At 44.5% G+C, this 12,659-nt stretch overlaps 1 protein-coding gene across 2 annotated transcripts in view; it reads left to right on the top strand.

Moving 5' to 3' along the window:
• The first annotated feature begins 3,178 nt into the window (after positions 1-3,178).
• GPAT3 (glycerol-3-phosphate acyltransferase 3) overlaps positions 3,179-12,659 on the top strand; it is a 61,890-nt gene continuing 52,409 nt past the window's right edge. The window contains exons 1-3 of one of the 2 annotated variants that reach the window (XM_025998164.2): positions 3,179-3,301; positions 4,107-4,408; positions 11,866-11,932. In XM_025998164.2, coding sequence (XP_025853949.1) covers positions 4,268-4,408; positions 11,866-11,932 — 208 coding nt within the window. In that variant the 5' untranslated portion in view covers positions 3,179-3,301; positions 4,107-4,267. Of the gene's footprint in view, positions 3,302-4,106; positions 4,409-11,865; positions 11,933-12,659 lie in introns of those variants that run through there. The other variant, XM_072755767.1, reaches the window with a different exon arrangement.

Raw genomic sequence — 12,659 nt, 5'->3', positions numbered from 1 at the left:
CAATGTTAATGGGAATAATGGGACTGTAGGAAGGGGCTGAGTGGCTGCACTTAACTGCCACAGACAAGGTGAGTATGATGACTGTAATGGAGAGCAGAGTGAGAGTAGTAACCAGAATAGTTTGACTCCAAGAAACTTTTGGCATTGACCAGTTGATCAAAAGATATAGACGGGCTGTGTACTAAATTCTCACATATATAAATGGAAGACTCCTAGGTTTAGTCAACAGAAGTCTATTTTGAATCACAACACAGATAGTCTTGGTCCTTCAATCAATTTCCAAACTTGAAACAGTTTACAGACCCAGGACCACTTAAAAGAAGGGGAGGCTGGGTCCCCTTGACACTTCCTCAAGTATTATACTGTTAATCTTTTGGTCTTCCACCAAAAGACTTAAGGCCATTTATCAGAGTGTGCATTGAAGAAAGGAAAATAATCAGACTTTCAGGGAATACTGGAGGCTATTTCTGCACTGACACTGACTTCTAAAGACCCAAAACATCACTTCGTTTTATCAGTAAAAATAGGAGCATATGGAGGTCAGGCGAATGATGGAGTTTTAGCTCAGGTCCATTGAGTGGTGAGCCCAATAAATTCTCAAATCCATCCTGTGGCTATTTCCCCAGTTCTGAAATGCATAATCGCAATAGACATACTCAGCAAATGGCAGGATCCTCATGTTGGATCCCTACCCTGTGGAGTGAGAGATTTTTGGATGAGAGATCAGGAGAGGGATGTGGGGTGTTGGAGGGGATGTTGAGGGGAATGTGTGGAGGGGGAACTGGGATGTGATCAAAGACCTCAGAGAAGAAGAAACTGCAGGAACTGGAAAAAGATGAGAAAGGCTTTGTTGCACGGTGATGGGACTTAAAGTTGGAGCGCTTCAAGAACTAGCCTAAGATATTTGGACTTTACTTTGTGACCATTAGGGTCACATTGCTGACCTTGAAAAACAGTGTGGAGTGAAGTAAAATTCTGTGCAGGTGGAGGAGTGGATAATGGGCAGGGAGTTACAGATGAATGATAAGATTTCTGATAGTAAGCAGTATACAGTGATTTTTGTCAAAAAATGTAATATTTTAGACTCATAAATTATATACATAGAAGAGAATCATGTGATTTACTGTTCAAACCAGGATATTTTCGACAGTGAAAGGAAGCATTATTGAAATAGGCAGTAGGAGAAAAGGTGAAAAACAGGATTGTCCTGAACAACATCATTATTGAGCACTTTACCATCAGCTAAATTTGTAAAATACAATCTCAAAATCCCAATAACTGTCTCACCAAGTGGGTTATTATCCCAGTTAACAGAGGTGATCAGTGTAGTGAATTAAATTGCAGCCTTCCAAAAGCCATACCCAAATCCTAACCTGTGAATGTGACTTTATTTGGAAAAAAGGGCTTTACAGATTTAGGATAGTTAAGTGAAGGATTTTGAGATGAGATCACCCCGATGAGTGTGGGTCCTAAGTCTGGGATGACGAGTGTCTTTATCAGAGGAGAGAAGAGAAGAAGAGACGGAGGAAGGGTGAGACAATGCGTGGAGTGATGCTGCCACCAGCCAGCGAATGCTGGGAGCCACTGGGAGCCACTAGGAGTGAGAGGAAGCAAGGAGAGCTTGTTCCCTGCCCTGGCCCCCTCCTGGAGCTTTTGGAAGGAGCTTGGCCCTGCAGACACCTCAACTTCAGACTTCTGGCTGCAAGAATTGAGAAAATAAATATTTGTTGTTTTAAGTCACTAAGTCTGTGACCACAGATGCCTTTGTAAGGCAGCCCTAGGAAGCTAGCGGAGTAAGTGAAGGGAATCTTAACTGTATGAAAGGAAACCTAAGGATCCTACTTGGGTTTAATTGAAAGAACCTCAAAGGCTGCAGGAGGGGGAGAGGTGATGTGAGTGCAGGGAACATTGGGATCATCCACTCTTTCACTCTTTCCCTCCCTCACCCTCATCATCTGCAAAGGTGCGCCTATCTTGGCTCTTCTGTATTTTAGGCAAGAAAAAGAGGGAGAGCTTTTGCACGTGCACCAACTTGCCTTCTGATCTCTGTGCAGAGCTTTGTTGTTAACAAAGGAGTTTCAAACTCACAACCACATCCGACCGCAAAAGGAATCCATTTTACTGATGAGAAAGCTCAGACTTTTAGTTTTCCATGCTGCAGTGAACCTAAGACCACAAATTCCTGGTTATTACCATTCTACCTTTCTAGTGTGGAACAATAATTCTTCCACAATAGTGAAAAAAAAAATCAAAACAAACAGCAAACCAAAACCAGTTCATGGAGTTTGGTCATGAGCATCAGAAATTACTAGGAATTGTGGGCACCCAGCACCTGTGTCTGGCTGGGTAGAAAAAACCATCCTTATAACTGAGTGGCCTGCACTGGGTGTTTGTTGGGTAAACTTTGGTACAATCATTTAGCTTTCCTCAGTCACCTTCCTTTGAGGAAAGATAAGGACAGTAAGAATTTTGTCCGAAGTGTTAAATGATTCAATATAATCTTTGAGGTTTTATGCTGAATGTGTTTGTTTTCAGCAAGGACTTTGGACAGATTTTGGCAATTGCGTCTTCCTTCTTTTTGTAAACTGGCAGAGAGAGGCACAGAGCAACCAAAGCCCTGAAACGTCTTCATCCATGACTTGGTTCTTATGACCAAGTCATAATTATTTTCTTTCCTGGCGGCTGCGGAGGTTTGTGATACACACCTGGCAAGAGTGCGGAGCACAAACATTTACATTCTTTGCCCTGGGCTTCTCTCCTCCTTCCTGCGCCCCATTTCCTCCACACCCTGGGCATGGGCAGCTTTCTACGTACGTAGTGTTTGCTCTCAACACTGCTTCAATTCATTTTGCTGGCCCTCCCAGTTTTTCCAGCTTGAAATAACACCCGAAGGAGAGCTGTGTGTGAGATTTTGCTCTCATTCTGTAATGATTTTGGAAGCTCTGGGCAGCCTGTTTCCAGCTCCTAGGGTCTCGACATCCCTTCTTAGGTTCATTCTAGAACAGAGACACGAACTGCAGCGAAGCAAATAGGCAGAGAGGGTTTTGCCCTTCATATTCTAGGAAGAGCTGGCAAGGCAGCGGGGCCGGGGTGGGGTGGGGTGGGGGTGCGGGGGGCAGGCGGGTGCGGGGAGCGGTGCTGCACGCCCGGGAGGGGCGCGGCGCCGGGTGAAGGCTGGAGCCCGCCTGGCATTTCTCGGCAGCTTCTGTGCGCGGAGGGTGTTGGCGAACGGTAGGGCGAACCGTGGCTGGAATCTTTCCCCAGGAAGAGAGCGGGTCACAGCCGGAGGACTCCGGTGCAGGTGGGGTAGGCGCTCGGGAGCCGCTCCCCGCCCCCCGCCCCCGCCCCGGAGCAGCGGGAGACCGCCTGAGCCGACCGCGTGGGGGACCTGGAAGCGGCGCAAACGGCAGCTCAGCGGCGCTCTGGGCCTTTCCCTCTGCCTGAAAGCCCTTCTGGAGAGGTTGCTTGACACCCCCACAAACGTGACCTTCTCAAACGTCCCGGAGGGTCAGCAGTTCCCTTTGGGCGTGCGAACATTTTGCCGAAAGCTCTGCTCCCCGCGGGACCTCGGTTGGGCGTGTTGGGGAGGCGGGGCCCGGGGAAGCGGGGCCCGCGGGGCTGGGGCGAGGGGGGCGGGGGCTGCGGCGCCCGCAGCGCGGATCCAGCCTGGACGCTCGGGGTTGGGCGGCGGGGGAGGTGGGGCAAGGGCAGGGCGCGGAAATAGGGCCCCGGGCGCGGGAGCGCGGCCAGTGCGCGGCCTGGCGCCGGTTCCGCCCGCGGCGGGTGTGCAGTGTGCGGTGCGCCCGCGGGCTCCGCGCTCCGGGAGGGCCTCCGTGACTCGGCCGTTGGGTCGTCGCAATCGCCACCCAGAGGAAGTTAGGCACCCGGGTGGGCGCGTTCCCCGCCGCGGTGTCACCTCGCCCCCCAGCTCCGGTCGCCCCCCGGGCGCCGCTAGGTCTGCGCGCGCTGCGGGGCTTCGGCGCTGGCTTGGGCCTCCAGCGGCGAAGGAGTTAACCGGCCGGGCCGGGAGGAGCCCGAAGGGGAAGGAAGGAAGGAAATTGCCACCGTCCCGAAAACTTTTTCCTCCCCTTCTTCTTTCCCTGCAGAGGTGAGTGGCCAGCGGCGGCGGCGCGGACTCCCCGGAGCCCGGCTCCGCGCCTCTGCTCCCGGAGCCGCTGCCCGACCGGCTGGGGGCGCAGGGACAGCCGTCGCGCCCGGACCCCGCCCGCGGACCCCCCCGGACCCCCCCCAGAGGCTGCGCCCAGCCATGGAGGGCGCAGAGCTGGCCGGGAAGATCCTTTCCACCTGGCTGACGCTGGTGCTCGGCCTCATCCTCCTGCCCTCGGCCTTCGGGGTGTCTTTGGGCATCTCCGAGATCTACATGAAGATCTTGGTGAAAACTTTAGAGGTGAGTGCCAGGTGGGATGCGGCGCCCCAGCACCTTCGAGGGCTTTAGGGAGAGAGAACCCAGGGCAGTGGTGGCCGCGAGAGCCGAGTCGAGGCGAGGGGACCGGCTTGGAAGGTCAGCGCTCTCCAGGGGGGCGCGTTTCAGTTTATCCCCCGCGGTGGCGCGGAGACAGCCTCGTGGCTACCCCCGCAGGCGGAGAGATCCGGGCTGAGCCAAGGGACCTTGTTGTTCCTCTACCTGAATGCAGAGCCACCCCCACCCACAGCTTTATTATTATTATTATTATTATTATTATTATTATTAATCATCATCATTGTTATTACTGATTAGAATAACAACACATACGTCTTTTATATTATAGATTTCTTTATATCCATTATGTAGTGCAGCTGCCCCTTCACTCTCCTTAGTTTTTATAGCCGCAGGTTTCAGAGGTCCTTTCGTGTACTAAGGCTTGCTGTCCAGAAAGGCATCATATGTTCTACTTTATGCTCAAGATAAGAAACCCAATTGCTGGGCGGTAGACAGAAATCCGATTATATTTTAATGGAGTCATGGAAATTTTATCTAGTCCAAAGCACTTGAAATGTCATTGAAATATATATTCTTTGACCTCTGTTCTCCCTGCACTCCTGCTTCCAAATTCTGCAAAGAAAGGCGTTAGATGGAAGTGAGCCTGCTGGGGCACAACAGCAGCTCACTCTTATACAAAGCCTAATTAAATTACAGAGGGCTTTCCCTTTTGCTCTTTCAGCAGATGCTCCCCAAAGCCTGAGAAGGTAAGGGAGGGCCAGCGTTATCCTCATTTGCCAGGCAAGGATACAGAGACTTGGAGAAGATCAGTGGTTTGCCTGAGTTCAATGGAGACAGGAGTCTTACTTGAGGAGAGGAACTATAGTCTAGTGACTAGGAGTACAGAGTCTGGATACAGATGTGCTTCCATTTGGTTCTGAAATCAGCTCTGCTTCTCACTGTGTGAGATTAGGGAAGTCACCTTCTTTTTTTTTTTAAGTCTCCTACTTCTTATGCTTCATTTTCCTCACTTTATAAAATAGGAATAACAATATAACACCAGTTCCCATAGGGTTGTTTACATGAGTTAACATCTCAAGCATTTTAAAAGGGTGCCTGTAGGTGGCAGGTGCTATATCAGTGTTTGTGGCTATTAATTAAATGAACAATATTATTATTACTTAGACTCTAGCACCCAGGTTTCTCTAACTTCGTATAGGATCTTCTAGTGTGGGTTCACATTTTTCTGCCCTTATCTTTGGTCTACCCCTGGGACTTGGATTTCTTCTCCCTCAGGGAGGGGGGTGGCTCCCAGATACACATCTCAAACTGCTAATCTCCCACGTGGAGATCTCTCACCTACTGACCTCTTGCAACCCTCTTCTATTTGCTAGTCTCCTGTTTTGCCCCAGATTTTTGTTGCACTTTCTTTTTGTGGCTATTTTTCTGTCTAGTTTTTGAAGTTATATTTGTTTCTTCATCTTCAGCTGTCATGTGTTCAAAGTTCTGTTGTTTCTGCCCGGAGACATTGTACAGTTTTGGACTTTTTGGGTTGACTTCACACGGTGAACTTGGCCATTCCGTGCTGTGGATATTTTAGGCTGTTTCTTACGGCTAGGTCTTCTTCAAATACTCTCCCCATAGCAGATGATCCTCTTTGGCTGGGGTTCAGAACTCTTTCTCAGAATTCTGAAACGATTGAGTTGTTCTCCTGGACGGCTGTGTCTTTTGGAATTTATACCCTATGTGAGATTGGAGTGAAGGTAGTTTGTACACACTGACTTCCGGTGGCTGACTCCCATCTTGCTTCAATAATTCAAGGTGCAACCAAAGAGATGTTAAGGAGAGAGACCAGCTTGTTGCTGTCAACCTGGCAAATAATCACCATACTTGGAAGGTATATATCCAGTTCACGATCTGGTCTTCAGTTAGATAGGGCCTGAAGTATTCATTTTTGTCCCGCTAGCATTGCAGAGACTTTCAGAGATGCGCTGCCTGTTAGTGGGAGACAGGCCTCTTAGCTTGGCAACCCGGTAGATGGCAGCCTAAGTAAGGAACTACCCTCTTAGCTTAGAGTAAGTAATGGGGTCAGAGTGATGCTTGGCATATATGCAATTAGAATTGGGATTCATTTTGCGGGCCAACTCTTACTTGTAGTTTGGGAGCAGCTGGGCTCCTGAGGAGGGAGCTGTGATCCCATAGTGATGTCTGCTTTAGGCGCAAGAGAGGGAAATGGTGACCTAGGGTTTCTTATCCTTCAGCTAGAAGAGCTTTAGATGTTTCACAGATATTACTGTTAGGCGGTGGGTAGTAGAGTGGATTGCTTTTTCTGACTATAGGGACAATTCCCTTAAAAATCGTGCTGTTTGTTTACTGTTAGGACATCTTTAGTTCTGGACAAATATCCTGCCTTTTTGTCGATTCTACGCAAGGCCCAGTTCTTCTGTTACTCATCATTCCTTAGCACTTAGTTCTCAATGGATTTGGTTGTTTCTTTCTCTAAACTGGTGATTTTCCAGGGGGTTTCATCATTTCTGAGGAGTATATGCAGCATTATTACAACTTTATATTGGGAAAGTTTTAGGAATTCAAAGTATGAAAAGTAACACTTTGGTGTGGGGATAAGTAGAGGGTACTGTGTTTGGGTATTGAAGTATATGTATCGGAATCTCTGGGAGGGGGTGTGTACATGTGAAGTTTTCATGTTTATCAAATAGGAGCATGGATTTAAGATTTTAAAATGCCGTTTTCAACCGCGCAGAAATTGATGGGGGTGAGGGTGGTGAAGGATTGCTATGTGTTGGCCTAAGGCTCATGATTAGAGACAAGGAGATGAAGAATGGGAAGATAATATAGGGTTGGTGGAGAAGGTATGGCAGTGGTACGTAAATTATCTAATCTAACCAGATAATAAAGGCAATGGACAGATCATGAATGTTAATGGACTAATTTTTCCCTTAGCTCTCGAGAAATAAGCTGGGAGCATGGACAGTTTCCTCTGAATTTCTAGCCCTGTGACCTTGAGCAGGTCACTTAAGTTTTGACATGGGTATAGAGGAGTATGCCTCAGAGACTTATTGCACAGGTCAATGAGAGGTCAATGAAAGCACTAATACATAGGAGGTGCTCCAGTCTCAGTGGAGCTCGAATTGGAACACTCTTTGGTCTTGTTTTTTGTTGTTTTGCTTTTGCTCCTATGTGGCTATGATTTAACCTACCTTCAGATCTTTAATGAGTTAGCATACATACACACATACTCAGAGCAGACAGTTCTTGTCTTTAATTTAATTTATTAAAGATTTTTATTTATTTATTTATTTGAGAGAGAGAGGGAGAGTGCAAGCATGGGGAGGGCAGAGGAAGAGAAGCAGGCTCCCCCACTGAGCAGGGAGCCTGACTTGGGGACGTGATCCCAGGACCCCGGGATCACGACCTGAGCTGAAGGCAGATGCTTAACAGACTGAGCCACCCAGGCACCCGATCTTGTCTTTTATTTCAACTATTATTATTTCCCTTTGCACTTTTCTCCATCCACCAATTAGTTTTTCATCTTTTTTAAAAGGCACATCACTAAGTGTCATATTATAACCAATGGTTATAACATCTCTGTTAAGATAGTCTTCAGGTATTATTTCTGGTATTGGAAATACAATAAATGTGCTAGAAGGCCATGGCTGTTTATAACAGAAAGTAATAATTAAGAGAAGCTACCCAGGGAGAGTGCTTAATTGCACAACTGTCTGACAGAGGCTATCTCATTCCCACTGGTGGGTTGGGGAATGGAGATTGAGAGAGGTAATCTGCGTAGATAGTGGTTTACAGCTGTTAGTGGTAAAATTGGGATTTTTAATTTGAATCTAGAACCTGAGGACTTCTTATTCTGCCAACATGACAGATCTGTCAAGAAACTGTTTTATTATGCTACTGATGGTGGCCTGCTTTTATTTGGATGAATCTAATATTTGAATTTTTATATAATTTTATACTTTTTCATCCTTTCCTTTCTCTTTTTAGTTAATTTTTAAATGTCTTTTTAGCATAAAACTGAATGTTGTAATTGTCTAGGTGACCGTGTCAATTTTTGTAAGCTTTTGATCTACGCTTGAAAACTCAGATTGAGGGACACCTAGGTGGCTCAGTTAGTTAAGCCTTTGAATCTTGATCCCAGTTCAGGTCTTGATCTCAGCTCGGGTCTTGATCTCAGGGTCATGATTTCAAGCCACGATTTGGGCTCCACACTGGGTGTGCAGCCCATTTAAAGAATAAATAAATGAATACAAAGGAAGATACTTGAAACTCAGACTTAACCCCTTTTTTTTGTGAATTAGAAACAGCTGCTTTTTGCTTCTCAAGAGGATTTTTAAGATAGAGTGAGAACCTGATGGGAAGTATCTTTCAACTTTTCTTTGTAGGGGAAGTGAGATGAGAGTAACAATGGGGATTGTTAGAAGCCACTGTCATACTTCAAGTTCATCTTGTGGACAGAACTGCATTTTTTGTGGTTCGTGGAGGCAGATGTTTTCTGCGATAACCTCTAGAAGAGGTTTAGAACTTCTGAAGAGATATTCCCCATCTCTGTCTTTGGGGGTTCCCTAATCAGCTGGTGTGGTAGAAGAAAAATAGCTATTTATTGGAAGTTTCACTGGTGGCCTGGAAAAAAGTGGTCATTTTGAAAGCTAAATAAATAGTGGGGTGTGAGGGAGGAGGAAGCCAATATTTTCTACTTTGTAACCTATTGTGTGGCAGTCATTGGATAGATTATCTTCTTTAATCTTTTATCTTGGTATTGTCCTTGGTTTAGTGATGAAGAAACTGAGATCCCAAGGGGTGAAGCATCCTTTGTCTTAGATGAGCTCAACCAGAAGTGAGGAGCTGCAATTCATTATGCATATGCATCTGGCTTCAAAGCATAGGTGCTTTTCACTTTCCCTGGAGAGTTAAGCCCACAGAAGAAAATGGTTTCCTAGTTCAAATTTCCTTTGGCATTAAATGACTTCTCCTCCAACCTGAAACTTTGCTAGTCTTGGACACTGTCACTGCATTTTGTAGGACAGATCTCTGGAGTTACCATTTCAGGAGGTTATGCATTCTGACACTCGTCTGGTGACAGAACATGGAGCTCTTTGTAGCATATCGTGCCATATGAGCATGCCCTTGTATTAGCTTGGTAGGGCTGCCATAACAAAATGCCACAGACTGGGTGGCTTAGACAACAGAAATTTATTTTCTCACAGCTCTGGAGGTGAGAAGTCTCAAATGAAAAGTGTTGGCAGGTTTGGTTTCTTCTGAGGCCTCTCTCCTTGGCTTGCAGATGGCTGCTTCCTTGTTGTGTCCTCATCTGGTCTTTCCTCTTTGTGCAAATACCTGGTGTTTCTGTGTGTTAAATTTCCTCTTCTTAGAAGTCATATTGGATTAGAGCCCACTCTAAAAGCCTCATTTTAACTTTGTCACCCTTTAAAAAAAGGCCCTATCTCCAAATACGGTCATATTCCGAAATACTGGGGAGCTAGGGCTTCAACATATGAATTTTGGGGGAAACCCAATTCAGCCCATAGCAGCCTCAAAATATCAATATTTTCCATCGTATGAGCATGGGATAATTGTCCTAATCTCAGGTAATTGCCATTTATATAAAATATAAGGTCACATGGCCACAAGAAAAGAAGTGAACTCTAAGATAGCAAATGTTCAGTTATTTACAAAATTTTATCTTAATTATATCTTTGGTCTAATGATAATAAGGTACTAAAGCTTTAAAGTGAAAAACTATGTAAATAAGCCTTGACTTCTATTGAGAAGAGATGAGAGGTATGTCTAGAGTTTGAGAATTCCTGCATTAAATCAGTAAGGAAGGAAAAAGCCTCAATCAGATTAAGATTGAATCTTATTATCATTTGTGACTTGCCTCTTGGAGCCAGGAAGATTAAGTCTCTATTTATAGGCTGTTCTCTAAGCACAAACAGCATGTTCCTATTTGGCTCTTTGGGATGTTGTGCAGGGGTCCTGATGTAGTCAGATCATGCCCTGATCCTTGACCTTCAGGTATAGGTTTCAGGTCATTTAGTCTGTATCCTTCATTGTCTTACTTATTTGAATTTTTAAAAATTGTTTTAATTCCTTGTGAGCCTAGCAATACCTGTTTTTGGCCACTACATTTTCGATAAATTTTTTTTTGCTTCTTCAAGGGTGCTTAAATCATAATTATAATAATCACAATGCCTTTTTCCTCTAGTATCCCACTTCTCCAGTCAGTTTATTTTATTTTATTTTTTAAAAGATTTTATTTATTTATTCATGAGAGACACACACACAGAGAGAGAGAGAGAGAGAGAGAGAGAGGGGCAGAGACACAGGCAGAGGGAGAAGCAGGCTCCATGCAGGGAGCCTGATGTGGGACTCGATCCTGGGACTTGGGGATCACGCCCTGGGCCGAAGACAGGCGCTAAACCCGTGAGCCACTCAAGGATCCCCAGTCAGTCAGTTTAGACAATGTTAGCTTCTGGGATTGTAATCATATAAATAATATTTTCATTTTTCCTTTTCTAAACTGGAAAAATAGTCATTGGGATTTTTCCTGCGTGCTGTCAACAAAGTTCACTTGTGGTTTTTTGAACTCCGATTTTTAATGGTAAATAATTTTGGAAATGCATGAAGAAAATATAAAGAAGAAAATAACAAATTACATCTTGGTATATTTCTTTATGCTCCTATGTCCTTTATAAACAAGAATGGGAATTGATTTTTCCTGTTCTTAAATTCTCGCAAACCTGTGGTTTCTCATAATCATAGTATTTTCCCTCTGCATCTCAATAGAGGCAAGTGACCAGGTGGCCAGTGGTTTCCTTAGGTAGCGATTTCAACAGTGTAGACTGCCTCCTTCTGCAGGCCTATTTCTGATGCAGGCAATTAGGTCTTCTTGAGTGTATCTGGTCCCTGAATGCCTAATCTGTTATGAAAACAATAGTTATTCTTCGGGTTCTGTGTTTAGGTCTTTATATATGTTGATCTCATTTAATCCTCATAGTGACCCTAGGGGACAGGAACTATTATTCTCATTTTACAGATAAGGAAACTGAGGCCTGGAAGGGTTAAGTAAGTGATTCAGTCTTGATGCCATAACTTGTGCTTTTGCGTGACCTGCTTGGTCTTAGATGACCTTTTCAAGGAATCTTTTATGGGGCTACCAGGTGAACATGAGGGGTTTAAAAAAGGTGAATGCTCTCTTGTCCTCATTTATTAGGGCACGATCAGTGACTAATGTTAAGAGTGTATTTGAGCCTTGGAATGAATACTGCTATCTCAAAGATTTACTAGGGGCATCTCTTTAATTTGGAGAATGCCAGGGTTTAATGTTTAATTTCACTTTCGTATAAGTAAGGTTTGAGTATTTTTACATCATGTCTGTGGAACAGTTTACTTTAACAACACTACTTGTTTTTGAACAGTGGGCCACAATACGAATTGAAAAAGGAGTCCCAAAGGAGTCGGTTCTTAAAAACTCCGCTTCTGTTGGTAAGTCTTCTTTTTCATTTATGATGGTTAAGATACCCAAATTGGATAAATCTACATCTACCCAGTTTGAACTTGAAATATGCAGAAGCAGTGCATTCTATAGGCATTGGATCATTCATAATTTTGTTCTTCATGCAAAATAGCAGCTGCCCGAGTTTTGAATGAGTTTTCACTGGAGAGATGGTAATAATGTGCTAGTTTATCCATGCGTTCTTACAGGCTGTTTCCAAAGGCATACATTTAAAAGTGGTTGCCTCTAGTTTTAAATATGTAGTTAATGGTTTAAGAAAATAATGCTAATTGGACTACCTTGGAGTTAAACCTATTTTTGAGATTTTATTAGCACCTTATTCTAATTTGCAGGTCTGAAAGATGTTCCTCAAAGTAACCCTTTCCTACTAAAGGCTGATTGGTAATACATGAAATAAGTAATAACTCCTGTATGAAAGAGCATGGGAATCATCACATGCCACACCTTGCTTTTGGAAAGTAGTATTATACAGTAACAAAGGCTCAGAAAAGTTGTGCAGTAAAGATGCCTGTTAATTTTTGTTAGAAGTGAGTTAAGTCAACTGAGCTCACTAGTGCCTGTGTCTGTTAATGCTTTACTGTTCCAATAAACTCTTTGACTTGGGGTAAGAATTTTAAGAATTGTTTAAGATGCTGGCTTCATAGGAGAGTAGAATTCTATAGAATTCTATGGAATTTACTCCCTATGAAATTAGGG

Source organism: Vulpes vulpes, chromosome 4 (assembly GCF_048418805.1).
Source record: "Vulpes vulpes isolate BD-2025 chromosome 4, VulVul3, whole genome shotgun sequence".
Classification (NCBI taxonomy): domain Eukaryota; kingdom Metazoa; phylum Chordata; class Mammalia; order Carnivora; family Canidae; genus Vulpes; species Vulpes vulpes.
This window is presented reverse-complemented; position numbering and strand designations above follow the sequence as displayed.